General features: G+C 40.9%; 3 protein-coding genes and 1 non-coding gene across 4 annotated transcripts; 1 reads left to right on the forward strand and 3 right to left on the reverse strand.

The window, feature by feature from the left end:
- Positions 1–1,088: 1,088 nt before the first annotated feature.
- Positions 1,089–2,950, reverse strand: LOC112183430. Its single transcript, XM_024321810.2, has 3 exons — positions 2,796–2,950; positions 1,813–1,926; positions 1,089–1,543 (listed from the first exon to the last, which is right to left on the reverse strand). Exons 1-3 carry the CDS (start codon positions 2,841–2,843, stop codon positions 1,406–1,408), a joined length of 300 nt encoding a protein of 99 aa, XP_024177578.1. The 5' UTR covers positions 2,844–2,950; the 3' UTR covers positions 1,089–1,405.
- Positions 2,946–3,019, forward strand: TRNAI-AAU. The gene has a single exon. It is a non-coding gene; the product is annotated as a tRNA-Ile (tRNA).
- Positions 3,020–3,525: 506 nt separating this feature from the next.
- LOC112183429 (proteasome subunit alpha type-7) lies at positions 3,526–5,942 on the reverse strand. The gene is made up of 3 exons (XM_024321809.2): positions 5,677–5,942; positions 4,575–4,989; positions 3,526–3,898 (listed from the first exon to the last, which is right to left on the reverse strand). The coding sequence occupies exons 1-3, from the start codon at positions 5,847–5,849 to the stop codon at positions 3,737–3,739; spliced, it is 750 nt and encodes a 249-aa protein (XP_024177577.1). The 5' UTR covers positions 5,850–5,942; the 3' UTR covers positions 3,526–3,736.
- Positions 5,943–13,682: 7,740 nt separating this feature from the next.
- Positions 13,683–19,322, reverse strand: LOC112188191 (histidine kinase 1). The gene is made up of 13 exons (XM_024327259.2): positions 18,739–19,322; positions 18,342–18,584; positions 17,446–18,246; positions 17,044–17,291; positions 16,736–16,895; positions 16,507–16,633; positions 16,307–16,396; positions 16,041–16,232; positions 15,893–15,962; positions 15,727–15,769; positions 15,384–15,524; positions 14,162–15,253; positions 13,683–14,055 (listed from the first exon to the last, which is right to left on the reverse strand). Exons 1-13 carry the CDS (start codon positions 18,952–18,954, stop codon positions 13,837–13,839), a joined length of 3,642 nt encoding a protein of 1,213 aa, XP_024183027.1. The 5' UTR covers positions 18,955–19,322; the 3' UTR covers positions 13,683–13,836.
- Positions 19,323–19,666: the final 344 nt, after the last annotated feature.

Genomic DNA, 19,666 nt, shown 5'->3' on the forward strand with positions numbered 1-19,666 from the left:
GAGGCCAAGACAAGTAAAATCCATGGAGATGGAATTTTTTTTTTTTTTTTTTTTTGGTGAAATGGAGGCAACAAGCCCAGAAAAAGAAAAAACAAAAAGAAAAGAAGAGGCCTACTCAGCCATTGTTAACAACTTCCCTAGGTCTAGCAACACCCAAGATATCATCAAGGATAGCTTCAACAACTAGAGCGGGAGGAGAATTGAAAGTACAAAGACCAGCAGAGTGACGAATACTTTCTTTAGCAAGGATATCAGCAACCATATTACCTTCTCTGTGGATATGCCTAATCTGGCAGGTATCAAATTGGTTCATTAACTGCTTGCAATTCATGAGGATAGTACCAAGAAGATGCAATTCAATAGCATCAGATTGGAGCAGCTGAACTAAACAAGCAGAGTCAGATTCAACCTCCAAACCATAAATCCACTTATCCATTCACCAATAGCATCTCTGATCACTCCTCCTGAACCAATCATACCATTAGAAGACCTGGAACCATCCACATTTAGCTTAAAGAAACCTAAGCCAGGTTTACACCATGAGATCATCTCTATCTGTTTAGTTCCATATTAAACTATATTTTTTAACTAACCTAAATAAAAAATGAACGTAAAACAGAGAATAGCACGATTGAGGAATACATTCCAATCAAAAACCTATATCTACAAATGAGAACCAAGATCAACTTATGAAAATTCAATTACAGAAAATCAGATTCATAAGATTCATATACCAATATAATTCCAGAAGAATAATATTTAAACTTTAGTATCATCTAGAGCATCCAAGTGATCCAACCATTGTCTTCTGTTTCTGAATTGTTTTTTAGGGTCTAGTGAAATGGGATCAGCCTAAAAGATTTGTCGATCGAACATCTCTTTTTACTTTATTCACTTACGGGAAGCTTTGGAGGGCTGTTTCCGGCACCTTGCCCACCAACCTGAACCTTTTAAAAATGAAGCTGATTAAATTCCCAATTTGCCGTTTCTGTGATCTCCAGGAAGAGTAGAAATTTTCCAAGATCCGTCCTGGATCAAATCTTACTAGTTGCAAGCCAAACTAATCAAAGTTCCAAAAGAATGAAATATGATCAGTAACCAAAGCTCCAAAAAGAATCCTGTATGTTCTTGTTCGATATATAACAAGTCATGGCATATCCTGGACTAATTAATAATACAATGACTGATCACATCATCTGAACTCCCATAATCATATAGTAAATTGGAAGCATAGGTACATCTCCAGAAAGGAAAGGTGCAAGGATTGGTGTAACTTGTGTTGTATCACATTACAAATATCCCCAACAGGATGAGAACACTACATACAAGGGGAGACAGAACGTGCGGACAACATTGCCAGCGAAGAACTGTAAAATATCAAACAAATAATAACCGCTACTTCAACTCAAAGCGCCCGATCTCGAAAACTGTCCGTCTTATCAAGTCTGGCAGTACCTGAGCTTGACGATTCACCCATTAGATCAGGAGAGGCTGCTCTCTGGGATGAATCTTTCTTCAGAGAAGTTGGTAGACCTGAAATCTCCTGAAGAATAATGAAAGTAAATGAATCACCGAAAGCTAATGTAAATTAACATGTCTATACATGGGGCAAGAACCCTGCATGGCGATTGGGACACCGAAAGCTAGGCCTATGCTTTCATCAGATACTATGTATGGTATTGTTCACAATCACTTGACATGGCTATTGGGACAGTTGTATACTCATTCCTTCAATCACATATTTGTAAAAGTAATAAAGAAAACAACTCTGCTAGAATCAACAAATAACTAAGACACTAAATGCCAGATTACCTTCATCAGATGCAACCTCATGTCACAAGGTCGAACATTATTTCCAATGCATGCCATTACAAATTTTGAATAGTTGTCCAACACATCAGCAGCAGCTTGCTTTTTCTCTTCAATCTAAATAAAAAAATCCAATAAAGAAGGAAGTTAAGTCTTGTTGGCAATGAATATCTAGCTCATCATACTTCAACACCAATAACTAGTTTATAATTGACTAAACGTAAGTGGCAGAACTAAGTTTAAGCACTAAACCACTTCAGCCTGAATCCAAAGCTGTTTGAGGCATATGAAGTATGAACTTTATCATGTTCCAAATGTTTACAATCACCTAAAGTTCAAACGCTGAATACACCAATACCTGAATCATGGTTCTTTCTGTCATAAAAACCCAAAAACTAGTGTTAACTAAGCGTTCAAACCCTTCCAATCTAACCAAAACTAGAGCTAATACCGATTCGTTATCCCTGCAAAACCATATATCCCATTGCTTTGTAACTGAAAGTGCAAAAAAGGAGTGCAACCACTCCTCCATTCGAACAATCCACAATACAGAGATGCAATCATTCCCCATTATGCAGCATAGTAGATTCCCAAACAATTGAACATGCAAATTGTTTCTCACTTTACAGAAGATAACAATAACATCACCAAGCTACAGATTCTTCCAATATGAAAATTCTACTACATAAAGCATGAAGGTTTTGACACACTACATAAGCTTAAATCTACCAAAACCATCTGGGCATCTCAAAAGCCTAAAACTTTAGCGACACAATGACGACAGCAAACCCTAAGATTTCTGAAGCCCAACTTTAACCGAAAACCAAATAGAATAACAATATGCAAATTGGGGAAGAACCAAAGTTTAATACTTTGGTTGGTTTGGGCGTTGCAATTTCATAGAGAAAAAACGGTGGCGGGCCGTTTCTGAAGGTAAGCTTCATTAAATTAGAAAAGTTTTCAACTTTAAATTGTGAAAACTGTACCTCGTAATCGTCTTTCATGGTGATCGAAAGTCTCTGGTTTCCAACCATCTGCCAAGACAAAACAGAACCACCTCTGCAACGAGTACATAAAATATTTCAATGTCTTTAACGAATAAATATTTATATAAAACTAGAACCATTCGTCAAATTGGCCTATTAGCTCAGCTGGTTAGAGCGTCGTGCTAATAACGCGAAGGTCACAGGTTCGAGACCTGTATGGGCCAATTGTATTTTTTCATAATTTTTCGGATTTGTTTTGTTCTTCTTCATGTACTCGTTTTCTTGTGCTATTTTTCTGGGTCATATACTAGGATTTGTTTCCTTCTTCTTCTTCATATACTTGTTTCTTGTACTAGGTCTTTTTATTAGGCTTACTGCAAGATGAAGCCATCAAATATAAGACGGTGGCGGAACAAAATCTTGATTGATGTATTTTTGTTGTACCATTCGCTCCAAGTTAGTCTAGAGCAATTTGACGTTAGGCAGAAGAGTTGTGGAATTTGCAATCACCATAACGTGGAGGGCTCAAAGCCTCAAACAAAGTTGGACGCAGGTTATACGAAAACGTCAATGGGACACCAACAATAACATGATATCCGGATTACAATAGCTTAGCTTGCCTTTTAACTGATTTATTGGTCACTAATATCTTTGCAGATTCCCAATCCATTTCCTGTGTTAAGATGGGTGTCTATTGATTTGACTACCATCATTAGAGGGCAATAGATTCTAGCAGTCTCAAATTCAAACTTCATAAAAGCAAATCTAAATCCATTCCAAGATATAAGCTGTGATGACTAGCAGTTCAAAGGCATACCAAATGCCATCAGTACCAATCAGTTTAGGCCAAGCAAGTGCAAAGTACAACTCGAAAATAACAGCAAGGTGGAGTACATTGACCAGAAATTAGTGAGAAACTTGCAAAGGATCATCACAGAAGATCATGTTTCCCTGGCAGGTCCTTTCTTTGCAGCCTCAGCAGCTGCTTTCTCTGCTTCGATGTCAGCAACAATAGCATCGATTTCAGCTTCTTCAAGTTGTCGCAGACCATGATCCTTTGTCATGACAGCAACTTCTATGTTCTTCCCTCCACTTTCAACAACCTACAAAGTCCATTCCAAAATTTGAATGTCATGCTTCTTAGGACAAAATCAAAGTAAATATATAAACAGTGATAGTCGTGCAAAGAACAAAGTTATATTCAGATATCTAAGCTCTCAGCTTGGGCATCTAAGGTCTAATGCCCTTGTGGTACCTTATACATTCTTTTGGTCATGCAAGCAGTTCAATGAAGTATGACACATTTCAGATGCTCAAAACTTGAAGATGTACCATGCCCAAGGCTAACAATAAACTATCAGTGACATTCTAATATGATAAAGTTTTAAGCTTTGTGATAAAACAAACAGGTCAGTTACCATATGAAATGGAGTATAATATATGTGTTCCTTTTCAAAACCAGTGCAATATTATGATCAAAGGCCCTCAACAAGGATCTAAAATCTGGCTATGCATTTCGATTCACATCTAAGACTTAACGACCATTATATCAAAACTCAACTGCACCCTGTTACCTCAGGATTTTATTGCCTTCCCTTTCGAATGATTTAGATAACTTTGCAGGACATAAAGTTTGAATACTAAACTAATGGTATTAAATCATGTGCATATACAGGATTGGACTTTTGAGTATTGAACATTAAGAAAATTGGGCAATCAGTCGTAAAAAAAAAAAAAAAAACAGGTTATGCAACAAAAGAAACAAGCCAAAGAACTGACCTCAAGCAAAGCACGGATCGCAAGCTTTATGGTGTCTTGCCCAGAAGTTTCTTTGTAGTTTTTCTCCAGAAATTCCCTTATCGAATTGGAGTTCCTTCCCGTTGCATTCGCTTTCCATGCTGAAAAAGTCCCTGAAGGATCTGTCTGATAGAGTGCTGGTTTATTCGTGTATGGATCAAACCCAACAATCAAAGTTGAAAGACCAAATGGCCTCACACCACCACTCTGCGTGTATTTTTGCTGAAGACCAGCAATGTAACGCGTTATATACTCAACTGTTACTGGATCCTCAACAGTAAGCCTATGGCTTTGACATTCAATCCTCGCCTTGTTTATCAGGACACGAGCATCTGCTTTGAGCCCAGCACAGGCTAGAGCAATGTGATTGTCCAGGTTCACAATCTTCCTCACCGATCTGAACAGAAGAAGCCACAAAATGATCAGAGAATACTCAAGGTCACGACCTATTATGAGCAAAACACATTCTAAATGATAACCGATATGTGGGTTGTGTCCAGTCCCATCAAAAGGTAGTATGCAAGGAGAAGCATATACAATATACATAGACACATGCCCTCCCAATAATTACAAAGCCCCTTTTATGACAGTTCAAACATGCATCACGCACTCATACCAAGGGCAATGTAACAAACAGATTAGCCCTGCACTTCTTCAGCGACCATCTTAATTCTTAAGGGGGCATTAAAAATGCAGATAAACAAGTCATACATAATCCTAAGGCGGCGTTAAAAATGCAGCCTTTTTCAAAGAGTCAATCATGTTTCCGTAGTACTTCTACTAAATAAGGACATCCACAATTCTAAGAGTTCAGATTACCGATCTATCTCAGTTCACTCTCATTAGACTGAAATTTCCATTAACATATTGAATTCTTCAAAAAGCAACCTGAATCGCAATATGTGCAAACCCAATCATAAATCTACATTCAATTAGTCTAAGCTAACTGCAGAAACCAAAATTGGAAATCGACGTCATACATAAACCCTAACCCTAAAGCTCAAATTTATCATCCATTAGATCAAAGCAAAGAGAAACTAATCATCTGCGTGAGAGAAATAGAGAGAGAGAGGCGAAAAGGGACCTGGAGTCCTGAAGCTTAGCGGTGGACTTCTTCTCGACGCCAAGAACGATGGTGTCGGTGCCACGGACGCCGACGGCGGCGTTACCCTTACGCACGGCTTCGAGGGCGTACTCGACCTGGAAGAGATGGCCGTCGGGAGAAAAGACTGTAATGGCCCTATCGTACCTCGCCATCTTTTGCTTTCTTCTTCTTCCTCCTTGTGATCTAGTACTCTCTTTTTTGCTTTGGGGCTTCTCTCTCTCTCTCTCTCTCAGCGCCCCCAATTATATTTGCAATTCTCGACTTACTAGACAAGTCACTTGTTAATTCACTGAACCATGGGCCAAATAGTCATTTAAATTTTCCAACTTTTGTGTGTTCTTAGGCCCAATAATGAAGTCCGTAGAGAAAAGCCCAATTATGAATTTGGATCACATTGCTACGGAACCGGACCGGTGGGCCCAGTAGATTTGTTTACGGTTTCAGTTTTGTGAAAACCGATCGAGCTATTATCAACCGTTGGATTTCCAATGAGAAGCTCATCAGTCGGGGCTGCCTCTTTCTGTTTTCAACTTTAATTTGATTTTGTTTTCTAAATTTGTATTTTGTGATACAGTGTCACGATCAATTAAACAAGTGAAATTAAAGTTGTGGTTTACTAAATGGATCAAGATATCATGACTGAAAAGTTACATGACACAAATCTTAACTCAAGTCGTGTTTTCATTTTCATTAATTGCATTGTGTAGTAGGCTACACAATCTAGCTTTAGGGTGCTTCAGCTAAAAGAAGGGTCTGCTTTTTTCCTTCTAGCCAAACCTTTTCTTTCGTAAGAGCATATTTAGTGATGCAAATAATTTTGTAGCTTAATTTTAGTCAAAAAGTAACTAAAAGTCATCTTAACCTGTATTAATTATCTTTATTTTAGTTAATTTTGAATTTATATTATTTATTGAATAAAGAAAAAATAGTTTGAAGACATTTATAAATTTCATAGAATAGCTAGAGAACCTCATCTTTCTCTCTATATTTGGGAGTGAGATTTTGTTTTAATGGAAGGAGGTCGGTCATATTTATATTTCAGTAAGTAGTACCAGAAACGACACACCTCAGAGGGGTCGACAAAAAGAGCCGACCTATAGGAAATACAAATGACCTATTCTAAGAAAAAACATAACCTCACACTCCCGGATACACCCACCTTCTAAGGATATTCAAGTACCTTTATTCTAACAAAACCTAGAAACTCAGAAGCAAAAGAAATAAATGTAGCAACCAAGCAACTAGATCTTACGACCGAAGTAAGATTTAAACATTGCTAGTTGAGGATGATGCACCTACATCCCCTACAGTCCCAATTCAGCTCCCAGTAGGAATCTCATGCAGTCCAAACATATCCTTCCCCAATACAAGGCCCAATGTGAATCAGCAGCCCAGTACTATGGTAGAGACAGCTTACCAAAAGCAAGAAGAAACAGAGGAAAATTAAAGAAACAGCATTTTTCATTCATACCCTTAACAGGGTTCCCATCATACCATATCGTCTTTACAAAAATGTTATAATCTGAACCAGCTGTCAACCATTCAAGCTAGACTCAAAACGTGTCCAGTTCATGAGCTAAAGCTAGTCTAAAATAATGGACCAAAACAGGGGAAGTCAGGAATGAACAGTAGTTGATCCCATCAATTCCTCCCCCCTTGAGAAGGGGCCTGACCTCAGGCACCAAAGGTGGGGAATCGTGCCTTGATGGTATGGGCGTCCTCCCAAGTAGCGTCCACAGCAGGGAGGCCGTGCCATTGAATGAGCCATTGCGTAGTGTTGCGTTTCTTTTTCTTAATCACAGCCATGTCTAACACACGCTCCGGACGCCATAGCAACTCCCCTTGATCATCAAATTCTGGCAGTGTGGCTGTGAGAGGAGTTCCTTCTCCAATTCTCTTCTTGAGGAGGGAAACATGAAAAACCGGATGAAGGCGGCAAGAGGTAGGAAGTGACAGGCGATAAGCAACTTTACCGACTTTTGCTTGGATGAGAAAAGGACCATAAAATCTAGGAGAGAGTTTATGGGAAGGATGCTTGAGCAAGGAATGCTGTCTATAAGGATGGAGCTTCAAGAATACCCAATCCCCTGCAGCGAATTCTCTTTCAGTACGGTGGCGGTCCGCTTGCTGCTTCATACGGTTCTGAGCTTGATTCATGTGGATTTTCAGCAATTGGAGCAGAGCATCCCGATTCTTCAGAGCGCAATCCACAGCGTTGACGGAGGTAGAACCGGGAAGATAGGATGAAATTGCTGGTGGTGGTGTGCCGTACACAACCTGAAATGGGGTCATCTTTATGGTGGAGTGGTAGGTGGAGTTATACCACCACTCTGCCCAATGTAACAAGGAGCTCCAGGAAGCCGGCTTATCAGTTGCGAAACATCTTAGGTAGTGTTCGAGAGACCGGTTTACTACCTCCGTTTGGCCATCCGTTTGGGGATGATAGGCTGAGCTTCGGCATAATGTGGTGCCATGCAATTTAAAGAATGCCTCCCAAAAATGGCTGATGAATATGGGGTCTCGATCACTTACGATTGACTTTGGCATTCCATGAAGTCTAAACACTTCTTTCATGAAAGCTTCTGCAATGTGAGTGGCTGTATAGGGATGAGACACTGGAATAAAGTGACCATATTTGGATAACCGGTCGACAACAACCAGCACTGCATTGTGGCCTTGAGATAGTGGTAATCCGTCCACGAAATCCATTGAAATGTCTAACCAAGTATTATCAGGAATGGGCAGAAACATACCTGGAGGATTGATAGTCTCGTACTTTTGCCTTTGACATTGATCACATTCTGCTATGAACAGCTTGATTTCTTTGCGCATACCTGGCCATGCAAAGTTGCGAGAGAGACGATGGTATGTGCGTAAAAAGCCCGAATGACCAGCTTGGAGAGAGGAATGAAACTCATACAACAACTTAGTGCGCCAATCCGAGGATGAAGGAACAAAGAATTTGCCTTTGTATAGCAGATGTGTGTTGTGCAAAGTAAACCCCGTTTTGCTGGGAAGGCCTTGTTGTAACTGAGAGATGATGGTCAACGCATCTCTATCTCGAAGACATGCTTGAGTGATGTGAGCTAAACCTTCAAACAGTGGGGCTGAGATGGTTTGAATTTAACACATTTCATGGCGTCGAGATAGTAAATCGGGTACCGTATTCAATTTGCCCGGTCGATATTCAATTGTGTACTGATAGCCCATTAGTTTGGCAAGCCATTTGTGCTGGGAAGGGGTTGAAATCCGCTGGTCCAAGAGATGCTTGAGTGTGCGGTGATCGGTGATGATGGTGAACTGATTGCCCAAGAGGTAAGGGCGCCATTTGTCGATGGCATGCATGACTGCAAACATTTCTTTATCATATACAGATAGAACCTGATTGCGAGGAGATAGAGGCTTACTCAAGAATGCAATCAGATGTTTGCGTTGAGAGAGGACAACACCTATACCCAAACCGCAAGCATCTGTTTCGACAGTGAATGGGATAGAGAAATCCGGCAAAGCTAATACCGGAGCTGTCATAAGAGCATGCTTCAATTCATCGAATGCCGAGTGCGAAGCCGGTGTCCATATGAACTTGTCGGTCTTGAGCATCTCTGTAAGAGGTTTGGCTGTGATGCAGTAATGGTGAATGAATCGGCGATAGTAGCCTGTGATTCCGAGGAAGCCGCGCAATCCTTTTAGGGTTGTGGGTTTGGGCCAGGCCTGTATGGCGTGGACTTTTGTTGGGTCAACAGCAACACCCAAAGATGAAATCACATGCCCCAAATAATCCACTTGGGCTGTAGCAATTCGACACTTGGACATTTTGAGCTTTAGCAGATTGGACCGAAGTAAGGTAAAAACTTCTTTAAGGTGCATCACATGAGATTGCAAGTCTTTGCTATATACCAAGATGTCGTCGAAAAAAACCAACACACTCTTGCGTAAGAATGGCTTGAAGATTTGATTCATTAAGGCTTGGAAAGTGGATGGAGCATTTGTAAGGCCGAATGGCATCACAACAAACTCAAAGTGACCTTCATGAGTTCGAAAAGCTGTTTTAGGAATGTCTTCTTCTGCCATCCTCACTTGGTGGTAGCCGGATCTTAGGTCGAGTTTTGTAAAATAAGTGGCACCATGTAACTCATCCAATAATTCATCGACAACCGGGATGGGGAAGCGATCCTTGACCGTTGCCGCATTTAAAGAGCGGTAGTCGACACAAAACCTCCATGTGCCCTCCTTCTTTTTGACCAAAAGCACCGGTGAAGAAAATGGGCTAGAGCTAGGCCGGATCAACGCACTAGACAACATGTCGGCTACTTGTTTCTCAAGCTCGGCCTTTTGAGAATGCGGGTAACGGTAAGGGCGGACATTGATGGGATTGGTATTAGGAAGGAGCGAAATGCGATGATCAATGGGTCGGGCTGGTGGTAAATTTATGGGTTGGGAAAATATATCTTGGAAGGAGTCAAGTAAGGCCTGAATTTGGGGGGTGTGGGGCTCGGATTGAGGTGGGTTGGTTGGGATCAGAGTTTGGGCCTTTGAGTCCCACTGAGTAGATGGAATTAGGGCAAAGAGGTCGTGAGTGTGGGTTGACTGATGAGTGGTGGTAAGGCCTTTGAGCACATGGAACTGCCCCTCCGTAAAAAAACCCATGATCTTTTCTTGGAAGTGCCATGCTATTAAACCCAACGTGTTGAGCCATTGAGCTCCCAACACCAAATCACATCCTGTAACAGGTAAGAGAAGGAAAGAGCTCGTGAAGGAATACTGTTGGATTGAAACACTCACATCGTGAACCATGCCCGACGGGTGCAGAGGCTCCCCAGAAGCTGAGTGGAATCGGATGCCAGCTGCCTTGGATATCTTCAATTGGAGTTGTTGAGCAATCTTAGGATGGATGAAGTTGCTTGCGGACCCGCAATCGATGAATACTTTGATGGGTTGATTATCAATTGATCCAATCAGTCGCATCATTTCGCCAATTGCGGTATGGGTAATAGCCAAAAGTGGGTAAGCTTCCTCTGTTTCGGGTATGGGTTCCTCAAGAGTGGGTGGGCAATCTTGGAAATCTGGTGTGTCAGAAAGATCCTCAGTGGGTATGGGGGTAGGTGCTTCCAATATGGCTAGGAATGGCTGTTTGCAGGAGTGGGTGGGTGTGTACTGTTCATCACAGTTAAAGCATAGTCCTTTCGCTCTTCTCTCACGTTGTTCTGAGGTTGATAGGATACGATGATGGCGAGTGGGTGTGGGTTTGTTGATTGGGGTATGGTGTATTATAGAGGTTTGGTTAGAAGTGGTTGGTGATAATGGATTGTGTGGACGGTGATGGATGGAGGGAGTGGTTGAATATGGTGTGGTGCTATTGTAACATGAGAAATGGGACCAATAAGTGGGCTTTGGAGCTCGGGTTGTACGGAGGTCGGAGACCGCTTGATAATCTGACATTTTAGCCTCGCAGCACCGTGCTAAGCGTTGTGCCTCCGCCAATGTGAGCGGGTTGAAAGCCATGACGTCGTGCAGGAGTGCCGGTTTCAGGCCGCCCAAAAACATGGGAAGGAGATGATCGTTGCTCCAATCCGGTACTCTGCAGGACAATTTGGTGAAGGCTGTGATGAACAGTTCTACCGTGGAGGTCTGCTGCAAGTGTGACAAAGCTATTTTGAAGTCATGGTTTGCACCAGCGCCGAAATGGGCCAAGAAGGCTGGCACAAACTGCTCCCAAGTGATTAGAGGATGTCGTTGTTCCAATGAAGTCATCCAATAACAAGCGTCTGCTCCGAAATGGGAAGCAGCGATGGCCATTTTTTCTGACGGTGGTATTCGCTGGGTTCTTAAGTACCTCTCTGCCATCAAAATCCAGCCCACGGCATCATCTCCTGTAAATCGAGGTAAATCAACTTTAGGGGGTCTGTAGAATTGAGGATCAAATGGGTATGTGGTGTTGACTTGGTTTCGAGGAATGGTCAGGGTAGTGGAGAATGGTATGTTGGTTGTGTGGGGTGGCCATGAGGGTTGTGGGAATGATGTGATGGTGGAGTATTGTGGTGGTGCAGACTGCAATGGAGGAGGTGTATGCGGAGAGGATTGTGTGATCGCAGATATCTCGGAGATGATGGGTGGAAATTGAGTAGAAGAGTTCAAACCTTGCCAGGCAGTGGTAGGTGTTGAAATGGAACCAAAAGTGATAGATGGGATGTTGGCTGGTGTATGAGGTGGAGGAAGTATGGAAAACGATGGTGTGGAAGTTGGAGTGGAGGGAGGTGCAGAATCTATGGGTTGGTGTTGTCGAGTAAAACCTTGCACCATAGTGCTTTGCAAAGCTGCAAGTTGGGCAGTAATGCGATTTTGAAATGAGGAATGGTTATGGTTGACTGCATCAATAGCTTGGTGAAATTCTTCTTGAAGAAGAGCCAAGGAATTGTGAAATTCAGCCCTGTGTAAAGGTTCTGACTCATCATTTGTTGGATAAGATGAAGAAGCTATGTGGGTAAATGGTGGAGGGGGTGGTGGTGGAACAAAGGCGGTTGTGACTGGGGTGGAGGAGGGAGCGGAGGCTTGCACAGTCCGAGCCATGCTCTGATACCAGTTGGTAGAGACAGCTTACCAAAAGCAAGAAGAAACAGAGGAAAATTAAAGAAACAGCATTTTTCATTCATACCCTTAACAGGGTTCCCATCATAACATATATAGTCTTTACAAAAATGTTATAATCTGAACCAGCTGTCAACCATTCAAGCTAGACTCAAAACGTGTCCAGTTCATGAGCTAAAGCTAGTCTAAAATAATGGACCAAAACAGGGGAAGTCAGGAATGAACAGTAGTTGATCCCATCATACTATGCCCAATTAACACAATGAGAGCCAAACCTAGAGGAGAAGAGAACCTCCTCCACAATGTTGCCGTCATTGCAAAGGCAACGACACCATCACAGCGAGCTGCCGTCAGTGAACTGCCTTCACCTCTGCCGGCAGAAAAGCTTGGAATCGGCCTTGCACGAAGCAGTGGCCAAGCCTCTGTCACCAACAAAACAGTCAAACCAAACCCCCTAACAATGAAAGTCCCTGCACTGCCTATCACCGCCGAGGAGTCTCGTGCCATCGCAGCCAAGATGACTGTCATCTGAGGAGTAAGTCCACGCAGAAGACTTACCCGATCCAAACATAGGTTTAAGGGACACCGCCGAAGCCAATCGTTGTCGCCAACAAGGAGGGGAGAAGAGAAGTGATGCCACCCTTCCAAATCCAAAGTACAGAGCCACTATGCAGCTGAGAAGCCTCTCTGTCGAGAGTTAGAAAGTTTGCGACGCCACCGCAGCCAAACAAAGCCGATTGCGACCTTAGGATTGCTGTGGAGTGAGAAAGAGCGAGCATTTTTATGAAACATATTTAGGATTGAACTAGCTAAAAGTTAAAATAGAAAGCTAAAAGTTAAGTGTCGTCTGATTTATTTTCCGGCTGCAACATAGTAGCAAAACTGTGATTTTGGTCAATTATGTTTCGTTGTATTCTAGTTATCTTTCTAGTATGTTAGCGTTATGTCAAATCAAATGGAGTAGCCAATAGAGCACTCTTTGTTAATTGGTGCTTGTTAGAATACAAGTATTTTTTAGAGTTTCCTGATATTATTTCAGGATGTTCTCTAGATGTTTATTGTAATCAGGGTTTAGGCTCAATGTTCCCCTTTGTATTCGGCAGTTTCATTAATCAAGGCTCGAGGGCGGCTGCACATGACCTTCTTTCAAAAAAAAAAAAACTACTAAGGAATCTAGTGCAGCTGTTAAAAATTAATAAAAAACTAAACATGTTATCCAAAATAACTAAAGAACCAAGATAGAAAGTCTGCTAAATTTCATTTAAGAACCCACAAAGGATCTCTTCATCGGTCTCTTCATCTAGGCATTTGAAAGTAATATATTAACTCGAAAGTAACATATTAACTCTTCATTAAGGGCGGAACTAAACTAGCAAAGCACAAGAAGTTCAGATAAGCTATTAGGGAATGTGACATTTTATTCTGCATAATATAGAGGAAAAGTGGATATACATCTCTTATGTACAATTAGTATTCTCCGAGTTCCATTGTCTAGTTTTACAGTGCAAGGCTTGCTAAGCAGATTGTTTACTTAGGTTTCCTTGATGTTGAAAGTCAGGCTGCTGTTATTTTAGTGAGTGAGAGAATGGTAGACACCATCAACTTGTAATCAATTGGCTTTGTTAGATAAGCATCCATCCCCACCTCCAAGCATTTCGCTTCATCTGATGACATTGCATGAGCTGTTAGAGCAACTATCGGAATGTGTAAACTGGTTCCCTCTTCGGATTTCCTGATTGCTTTTGTTGCTTCATAACCATCCATCTTTGGCATCTGATCACAGAAACACACAAGTTTATCAAATTTCATGTCAGAGGTGCAATGTGCTATATGCATATGAACTTATTTAGCAAAACATGAACTTTCTACTACTTCTTACCTGGCAATCCATTAGGACCAAGTCATATGGACGCGGAACCAAAGTTTCATTTTCCTGTCCATCTTTCACGTCCTGTCTACAATTTTCTGCATTAAGCATACAACTCAAAGCATCTACTGCCTGCAGTCCATCGGCCACAGCAATTACTGTAGCTCCCATCTTTTCTAGCATTATACTTGCAACTCTCTGCAGCACTGGTGTGTCTTCCGCGAGCAGTATGCGTAGGCCTTGAAGAGACTTTGGTTGATTCACTGGTTTCCTTGTATATGCGTTACCGTTCTCTTTAGGACTCCTGGTGACCGATTGTTGCTCTTTAAGTTTTGAATCTTCACATTGAGGTTGTGTATCATGGGATGCTTGAATGGTGCTCATTAATCTGGGTTCTGCATCTTCTTTCCTTGAATTATTGTCCTTTGGGAGTACCTCTGTGAGTTCGACTAAGCAGCTGTTAATAGTCTGGTACTGTGAGGAACAATTTTTCGCAATCTTGTCTCTTCGTCTTTCTCCAATATGAAATGAACTTTTGGAACTGGAGTTGTTCTTTTCACCTTTATCAGATTCATCTGAGCTGCAGCCAACGTCAAAGTGAGTAGAATCAATCTCAAGGCATTCATGTGTTTCAAGATTTCTCTCTTTTATGACAGCTTCCAAAATGTGAGCCATTTTTGCTTTGTATAGAGGTTTGTTAACCATCAATACATTCCCTCTTCTGCGAAGCTCCATCTTTATGGCATTGGAGGTATCATGATTCAGCATCCATGCAAACGTTGCTTTCCCGGAGTATTTGTCAAGAAAATTGAGCTGTTCCTTCCATATATCTGTGCTTAAGTCAAGCACTCCTATATCGACAACCATGACAAAAACTGGGTTCCTTATATCATGTATACTTCGTATATCAGCTTTCAAAGATTCATTTAGTGATTGATGTGCTTCAGGGCTGCTATTACGATCTGAATTTCTGCCTTTAAAGAGTTCCCTAAGAATTTGTGCCAGCTCATTCCACTCGGATGTTGCCAATGTGAAAACTCCATTTTTACATAACCACTGGGACATAATCAATCTACCCATGCTGCCATGTAGTGCAAGCACCACCTGCATTCATATTCAGCAATGTGATCTAAGAATAACATGTAACTGTTCATGACTATGTTCAGCTAAGTCAGGATTTGGTTAAGCTTCTACTCTGTGATACCTGGATCTTGAAATAAACAAATTTACTTACCACCACACCGTGCTTTGCAAAATCTACTTGACAATATTGCTCTGTGCCATCTGCAGGTGTATTCAGAACCAAGTACAACTGCATTAAAGTTCCTGGCCCATCCTTCTTTACAACCTTAATTTCTCCACCCATCTTGTTAACCTGTCATCGATCACCAGTATAATCGTTATTAACATTTCACATATTTTTTAAACATGCACCTTATCGTGATCATTCAAATGTTAAAATTCGGATTATCTTTGTGTAGCTATGTAGGTGTGCGTGGCATGTGATTATGCATCAGGAATTCAGGATATGCTTTGACATTCCTGATGCTTCTATATACTTAACTCACTAAACTTACCAATGTCCGCACAATGCATAGCCCAAGACCAGTGCCACCATGCCTGAAAGGGGTACAGTGTTGAGCATGCCTCATAATAAGTTATGCTAAACGAGAGAAGTTGATGGAATCAATTAGGATCCATCCAAGTATGGAACATATTATCTTGTTATGTATTGATACTCACGTTCGAGTTGTTGAGGGATCAGCTTGCTCAAAGCTTTCAAAGACAGACTCCCATTTACTAGCATCAATTCCTGTAAAATATGATAAAAATAATGAATGGTACAGTTTTTTTCCATGCAGCTTAATTCGATCAGTTCTGAGGTGCATACCACAACCAGTGTCATCAACTTCAAACCAAAGAATCATTTTGTTGTCTTTCCTGGGAGCCTTCTTTGCATAGTTCCCTGGCTTCAACTTTGCCTTATGTGAAGACCATAAACTTTTCTGATCGGGACTGATTCTCCTGGTATCACCAGAAGAGTTCAAGTTCTCACACGATCCTCTGAGTATTATGTGACCAGCTGGAAACATATGTCATTACAACGTTATGAAAAAGCAGAGCTAGCAAAGTCATTTGTAAGAAAGTTGTACTTACATGTAGTGAACTTGATGGAATTGCTAATTAGATTAGCAAATATTTGAACAACTCTTGCAGAGTCTCCTCGAACTAGTCTTGGCATATCATCTGAATCATGCATCAAAATGTTTGAGTGAAAAAAAGTGGATTTACTAATCAATTAGTAAACATTTCTGTTCAGATTAGTTCTTTTGCGCCTATAAAAATTATATTCATACCAGAAAGATCTAAAACAGTGTCTACATTGTGGTTGATGCACTGCACAGAGAACATATCAAATAGCCCTTCAAGTTCTCTTCCCAAATCAAACTCAGCTTCTTCCAGCACCAGTTTTCCAGATTCAACCTGTATAGAATGTATCAACATGATTTCATTGATCTTAAATTTTCATGCCAGTCTGACCGAAAAAGAAAATGGAAATCTCATAAGCTTTCCTTTATATCTCACCTTGCTCAGATCCAGTATATTGTTAAGAAGCCGAAGTAGAGCTGTTGAGCATTTTCTAATTTGAGTGACTGTGGAGTACTGTTCATTTGTAAGGCAGTCATCACTAATTAGAATGTCAAGTAACCCAATAACCGCAGCCATCGGTGTCCTTAATTCATGACTGCAATGCAACAAAGCGACGTAGACTTTGGTCAGTAGGAAATACAATAAAGGCATGAATTTAAGTCTCTCTAGACTAGTATAGAGAGATTATACATCATATTATCAAAGAATATACAATTATTGGGTCAAAATGTTGAATCATCTACCTCATGTTTGCTAGAAATTGGCTTTTATAGTTGCTAGATGCCTCTGCCCGTCTCCTTGCATCAAGATGACTTATCAGCTCTGCTCTTAGTTTCATTTCCTTTGATACTCCATTTGTCAGTATGAAAATGCAGACACATCCAGTGACTAGGATACAAAATGATGCAGATATCAAGATCACCAAAGTTTTGAAGGCTCTCTCATCCACCTTCCCCATTATATATTTTCTTGGAATGATGATAACCCCTACCTGCACAAAGTACAACTCAAGTTAAATTCTTGCTAGCAGCTAAGATAGCTAGTACAATCCAACTGAAAGATTGGTAAAGTCATACAATTCAATTGTCAAGCAACTTTTTCAAAACCTAGGGAAGGGTATTGTCAAATAATATGGTCAAACTTACCAGAGGAAGTCTCTTTAGCTTCAGAAAAAACGAGTCGATGTAATACTCCTCATCTCCCAGCCTGGCATTTTCAACATGAACCTCCTTATCTTTAGGAGGAAACTTGTTGCCATATGCTCTTTGTAACCACTCAGCTCCCATTCGTATTATGTGATCCTCCGAATCCGTAGCCATCATAAGCTTCGGGGCTTTTGTAGTATTTGTCAAAAGAGGAGCATTCGTAGAAGTAGAAAGTAAGTAACCTTCTTGAGACGTCAAATAAATATGTCCACTGTGAAACTCAACAAGTTCTTTCATCAGCTGTCCAACACTATACAGTGCTGTGGTAACACCCACCACAGCCACTATGCTTTTATTGGAAGGATCCGAAACTGGCAGTGCTGCTGAAAGCAATGGTGAATCCGAGTACTTGCTGACCGCCACGTGCCAAGTGGCCACACCATCTGGTACTTGTGAAAGGCCTGCTATGTTGATCAGATCATCTGGCTGAATTTGGATTGCTTTACCTATCTTCTCACCAGTGACAGGATCAAGTGGTTCGCGGAACCACTTTGCCGAAGTGTTGCCATGTATGGACTGATCATTCCACGCCTCACGTGTTGAGAACATATCAGCATCATAAGCCCCGGTGGAAGTGATTGAATAGTTTGCAAGATCAGAGTAGATGTAAAACGAGTTGTTACTCCTGTGATCTCTATGGAATGCCTGGACAAAACCATTTCTGTAATTGATAGTAATTGCACTGAGAGCTTTTCGACTTGCAAACATTGCCCATGTCATAGCCCTCATCGATTCATAGAGCTGATAAGAGCAGTGCAAAAGCATTAAACAAAGAACAATGCATAACAATCTAAAATCATACATTGACAAACATTACTAATGGAATAAGAATCAACCTCAACTTGTTCTGCTTGAGTAGAAGGGTTGCTGTACTTTCTGATCACATACTCCGAAAGCTTCACCTGTGCTGTTGTTATCTCTGCTGTTGAATTCAAGATGTTCCACATCCGCAAAACGGGGCGTTGCAGAAGCTCATAACGAAGCCCATAAGCTAAGTTGCTCAGTGATTTTGCTGTGTATATTCTTGTGAAATGCCATGTCAGTATAGTTAACAGTCCAATTAGAATAGCCAGCATAACCTGCACAAAAATCACTAATGTTCATTCTACTGATCAAACTTTTACAACCACTGAAAAGGGTATGAAATTTAACCATTGAATCAATACAAGCAGCATGTGGTCCTCATCTTTTGCCAAACCCAATTAAAAGTTCTGTGCTTGAAATCATACTAACCATGATCGCAAGGCGAGCCACAAAGACACTGTAATATGATGAAAGACAATGAGCATTTGCATACTGAAACTGGTCTCTTTCAACATCTCTGTGAAAGATTCTTCTCCCCTGGCCTTCTGGGCTAGTAGCAGCACTGTTAGTACTGCTTCTTCTCCATGGAAAAGTAACAAAGCCAGAAACTTTATCAAACACCTTCCTCAGAATTAGAGCTCCCATTAGTGTTCTTCAACCTTGTGAACATTCACAACTTTATAGAGAGAGAGAGATAGAGAGAGAGAGAGAGAGAGAGAGAGGTGATGGGTGGTGGGTTGTGTGTATTATACTGGCTCTGGTGTCATTACCCACTATTGAACACAATTGCTTAATGCAATTGCTGTGAGTGGGGAGTTGAGTTGTGGTACTTTGATTCCTCTATCTATAATCCACTGCATCAATGCCACAACATATTTCTCTCTCTATTTTTGCGATTGTGATTTGTGAAAATGAGACCATTGTTTGGAACACAGGTGTTGTTAAAGGGAGTAGTAGCAGACATGGAACTGAACCTTCGGCATCCATTACAGCTATTTGAGAGCTACACGGTGAGAGTTAAGCAGGGCCCACATTCCTCTTCTTGCCTAGTACTAAAGCAAACCTTATCATGTGTATATTTACAGTTAAACTGGTAAATATAGGATACAAATTTTATGATCCATGATAAATTAGGGGACTCAAATTTGAATAAACGAAACATTACCAGATTATTTATCCGTTGAGTTGGCTCTTACACTGCTTTCTCAAAAAAAAAAAAAAAAAAAAATTTATCGTACAAACCTTGATTCACGAAATTCTTGCGGTTTTCTATATGCATTTTGAGCTTGTAGTGTAGTATGTAAAACTATAGGCTTTCTCATACTTTTCCACGATAAAAAACTGTCTATATTGTAAG

The sequence above is a fragment of the Rosa chinensis genome, chromosome 2 (genome assembly GCF_002994745.2).
Source record: "Rosa chinensis cultivar Old Blush chromosome 2, RchiOBHm-V2, whole genome shotgun sequence".
NCBI lineage: Eukaryota > Viridiplantae > Streptophyta > Magnoliopsida > Rosales > Rosaceae > Rosa > Rosa chinensis.

Coding starts and splice junctions, on each gene's coding strand:
- LOC112183430 (XM_024321810.2), bottom strand. CDS start 2,843: ATGGTTGGAAACCAGAGACTTTCGATCACCATGAAAGACGATTACGAG. Junction 1,927..2,795: donor CCATGAAAGACGATTACGAG/GTACAGTTTTCA, acceptor TTTTTTATTTAG/ATTGAAGAGAAAAAGCAAGC. Junction 1,544..1,812: donor TGAGGTTGCATCTGATGAAG/GTAATCTGGCAT, acceptor ATTATTCTTCAG/GAGATTTCAGGTCTACCAAC.
- LOC112183429 (XM_024321809.2), bottom strand. CDS start 5,849: ATGGCGAGGTACGATAGGGCCATTACAGTCTTTTCTCCCGACGGCCAT. Junction 4,990..5,676: donor GCTAAGCTTCAGGACTCCAG/GTCCCTTTTCGC, acceptor TCTTCTGTTCAG/ATCGGTGAGGAAGATTGTGA. Junction 3,899..4,574: donor CGATCCGTGCTTTGCTTGAG/GTCAGTTCTTTG, acceptor TGGACTTTGTAG/GTTGTTGAAAGTGGAGGGAA.
- LOC112188191 (XM_024327259.2), bottom strand. CDS start 18,954: ATGGGAGCTCTAATTCTGAGGAAGGTGTTTGATAAAGTTTCTGGCTTT. Junction 17,292..17,445: donor AGCTAAAGAGACTTCCTCTG/GTAAGTTTGACC, acceptor TACTTTGTGCAG/GTAGGGGTTATCATCATTCC. Junction 14,056..14,161: donor TGGTCCTAATGGATTGCCAG/GTAAGAAGTAGT, acceptor TTCTGTGATCAG/ATGCCAAAGATGGATGGTTA.